At 66.5% G+C, this 2811-nt stretch overlaps 2 protein-coding genes across 2 annotated transcripts in view; both read left to right on the forward strand.

Moving 5' to 3' along the window:
• The first annotated feature begins 1405 nt into the window (after positions 1-1405).
• CHC_T00007674001 (hypothetical protein) lies at positions 1406-1849 on the forward strand. Its single transcript, XM_005711301.1, has one exon. The coding sequence runs from the start codon at positions 1406-1408 to the stop codon at positions 1847-1849; it is 444 nt and encodes a 147-aa protein (XP_005711358.1).
• A 41-nt stretch (positions 1850-1890) lies between these two features.
• The window catches only part of CHC_T00007675001 (hypothetical protein), a 3544-nt gene continuing 2623 nt past the window's right edge, over positions 1891-2811 (forward strand). The window contains exon 1 of the mRNA XM_005711302.1: positions 1891-2811. This exon is cut by the window's right edge and continues 2469 nt beyond it. Within this exon, the coding sequence (XP_005711359.1) occupies positions 1891-2811 (921 nt within the window).

A 2811-nucleotide genomic window follows, 5' to 3' on the forward strand; every position in this document is an offset into this window, starting at 1 on the left:
GGGACGGTTGTTGGGAGATGATCATGGTCCTCCAAGGGCCATTACAGTTTGGCACGTAATATCCATTCGGTACTTACAAATGGATCTGAAAATGTGAGAAATATTTCGGACTTTTCCTGAAAAATCTGGAATCTTCCACTCTTCCAAGTGAAGCATTTTGACCCGTTCGGTCCATATTTCCACCCCGGTCGAGCTTGTTTCCATGTCGAGACTCATCGTGAAATGAAACCGCTCCATCATGCCATTGGGCAGAAATGTCTCAACCCAACAAAGCTACCGGCGGTGTCGGGGGGGATGGAGGCGCGGGCCGCCGGCAGAGCGCGCACAAGCGCGCACAGGCCGCTGCCAGGGCGCGCGTGGATGGCCGCGGCCGTGGCCAGTGCTGACACTGTGCTTGGCGCGGCGGCCTCGCACCGCCCGAACCTTCCCTGACAGGTCCCACACTCGAGACGCGGCGAGGGGCCGGCGGGGGCGGCGGTTGGTGCGCGCGCGCCCACGGCGCGCGGCAGCTCTCAGCGCGGCTGGGAAGAGGTACGCGATCGCCGCTTGCATGCTTACACGCCGCGCAGTATACCCTTCCGCGCCTTGTCGCGCAGCCTTGTCGTGCGGCGCGTGCCGCGGCTGGCAGCGTCGCGCACGGGCGGGGATAAGGCGCCGCCGGCCGGCGCGACGTATCGACAACGGCAAGCTGAACGGCACTCTCCGCGTGTGCCGGGCGAGTTTCTATCCGTTGCACGTACGAAGCTCAGAAGCTCAGCGCGGGGGGAGGGGGAGTCCGCGCCGCTATTTCGGCACGCCGCGCAGCACCTCCGCGCCGCTGCGAGCCGCCTCGACAGCGGCCTTTCCGGGCACGGCCGCGCGCGGGCGCCGCGCCAGATGGCCGCGCTCGGGCCGGCTCGCACCTCGGCGGAGGTAATTTACGCGCGCGGGGAAACACCGCTCTCAGTGTTTCGAGCGACCTTCGCTGCGTCGCTGCGGGGGCGGGCGGGGGGGGGAGAGTGCCGCGCATGGCAGGTCCCGCGCAGAAGGCGCGCGCGGGGTTAGTCGTACACGCCAATCTCGCGACAGATCTGCGCCACCTCGCGCGACGAGCGTGAAAACAATCAATTTTCAGCCATCGTGGCGCTGCGCGCGCGCCGTAAACAAGACCACGCCCGCGCCGCGCGCGCGCGTCGGGAACGCGTCCGGGGCTGTTCCAGCGAGTACGAGCTGGCGGGGCGTGCTCGCGCGCGCAGGCGCGCGCGGGGTTTCGCGCGTGCGCCTGCCTGGCGCGGGGTGCTTACCCGTGCGCTCGCCCGCCCGCAGGGGGGCTATAAGGCGCGTGCGCCCGGGCGCGGGGTGCTTACCGGATGCGCTCGCCTGCTGCACCGCGAGACACCCGCACGCCCGCGCAGAAAAGGCTTCGATGACGCTGTCGGTGGCGAGCTCGTACGCGACGCCGTGGTTCCCGGACGACGCCTCGTCGCTGTCGGCGGACCCGTGCTTGGTCACGACGGGGTCGCGCGGCCACGCCGGCCTGCTGCTGCGCCGGTTTATCCGCGACGCGGACCACTACGCGGAGGAGCCCACGGGCGGGGCCGCGGCGTTCGACCCGCTCGAGCTGCAGGACGACTCCTTCGTCAACTTCAGCGTCGGCAACTTCGACAAGAAGGCGAGGGAGGGCGACGCGCAGCGCAGCGTGGTGGTACAGAGAATCACCGCCAGGAGCAGCCACAGAAGCAGCCACAGGAGCAGCAGCCAGGAGAGCGGCAAAAGCAGCAGGAGGTGGAGGATGGGGAGGAAGGGCGGGTCGCGCCCGCTGCTGAAGAAGGACACATTCTTCATGCCGGTCATGAGGTGCTTTGTTTGAGCGTCAGCGCACTTGTTTGTTGTATCCTTCCTATCTTATGCATGTCAGGTGCGGCGCGACTCGACTCCAACGAGAATAAGGAAAGGGCAAATAGCAAATCACAAAACACACAAATTGTACAGTTTTATCTCTCGCCGCGCTTCGAACGCGAGCACAAATCAACAATAAACAAGGCGGCGACTAGCCGCGCCCCTTCAGCGCGCGCCTTTCTTCGGCGGCGGCCCTCTCAATGTCACGTAAGGCAGCAGCATGCGCATGAAGGCCATGAGTTCCTCCACGCTCGCGCCGTCCTCCGAGATCACCTCCACCACGCACGGCTCGTGCTGCGGATCGTCCACCAGCGGCGCGAGCGACTCCTTGGACGTGTCATGCCTCTTTGTCATCTTGAGCACGATGTACACATCGACGGTAAAGCCCTGCCTGGTGCGGTACCGCACGCCCTTGCGCACGTACTCGTACTGAAAAACGCAGCCGAACAAGTCCAGCAGCGCGCGGGCCTCCTTGCCCATGCCCACCGTGGTGATGGTGCGCTTCTCGCACGGCGCCACGACGCGGCGGTCGGGCACGCCGAGGTAGCGCAGCTGCACGTCTGCCCACGGCTCGTGCTGCGCGGGCGACAGCCCCGGGTGCACGAGATGGTGGCGCAGACGGATGAGGTTCTTCGGCCCGCGCACGTCCGGCGGGTTGTTGTACACGCGGTCCCAGTCGCCGAACTCGCCCAGGTTGCCCGACTCCGGGCAGAGCGAGCGCAGGAGGAAGACGAGAGGCTTCAGCTGCGGGTTCTCAAACGTGCCGCGCACGAGCGTGCGTACCACCGCGGACGACGGGGGCGCCTTCGAACCGGGCGTCGGCGTCGCCATCGCGCGGGATCGCGGGCTGCGAAGAAGGGGGGGAGGTGGGGGGGGCTGACTGTATACGTGTCGTACACGTATAGTACACGTGGGGGCGTGTGCCCCCGTAAA

This window comes from Chondrus crispus, genomic scaffold, assembly GCF_000350225.1.
Source record: "Chondrus crispus Stackhouse genomic scaffold, scaffold_80, whole genome shotgun sequence".
Classification (NCBI taxonomy): Eukaryota; Rhodophyta; class Florideophyceae; order Gigartinales; family Gigartinaceae; genus Chondrus; species Chondrus crispus.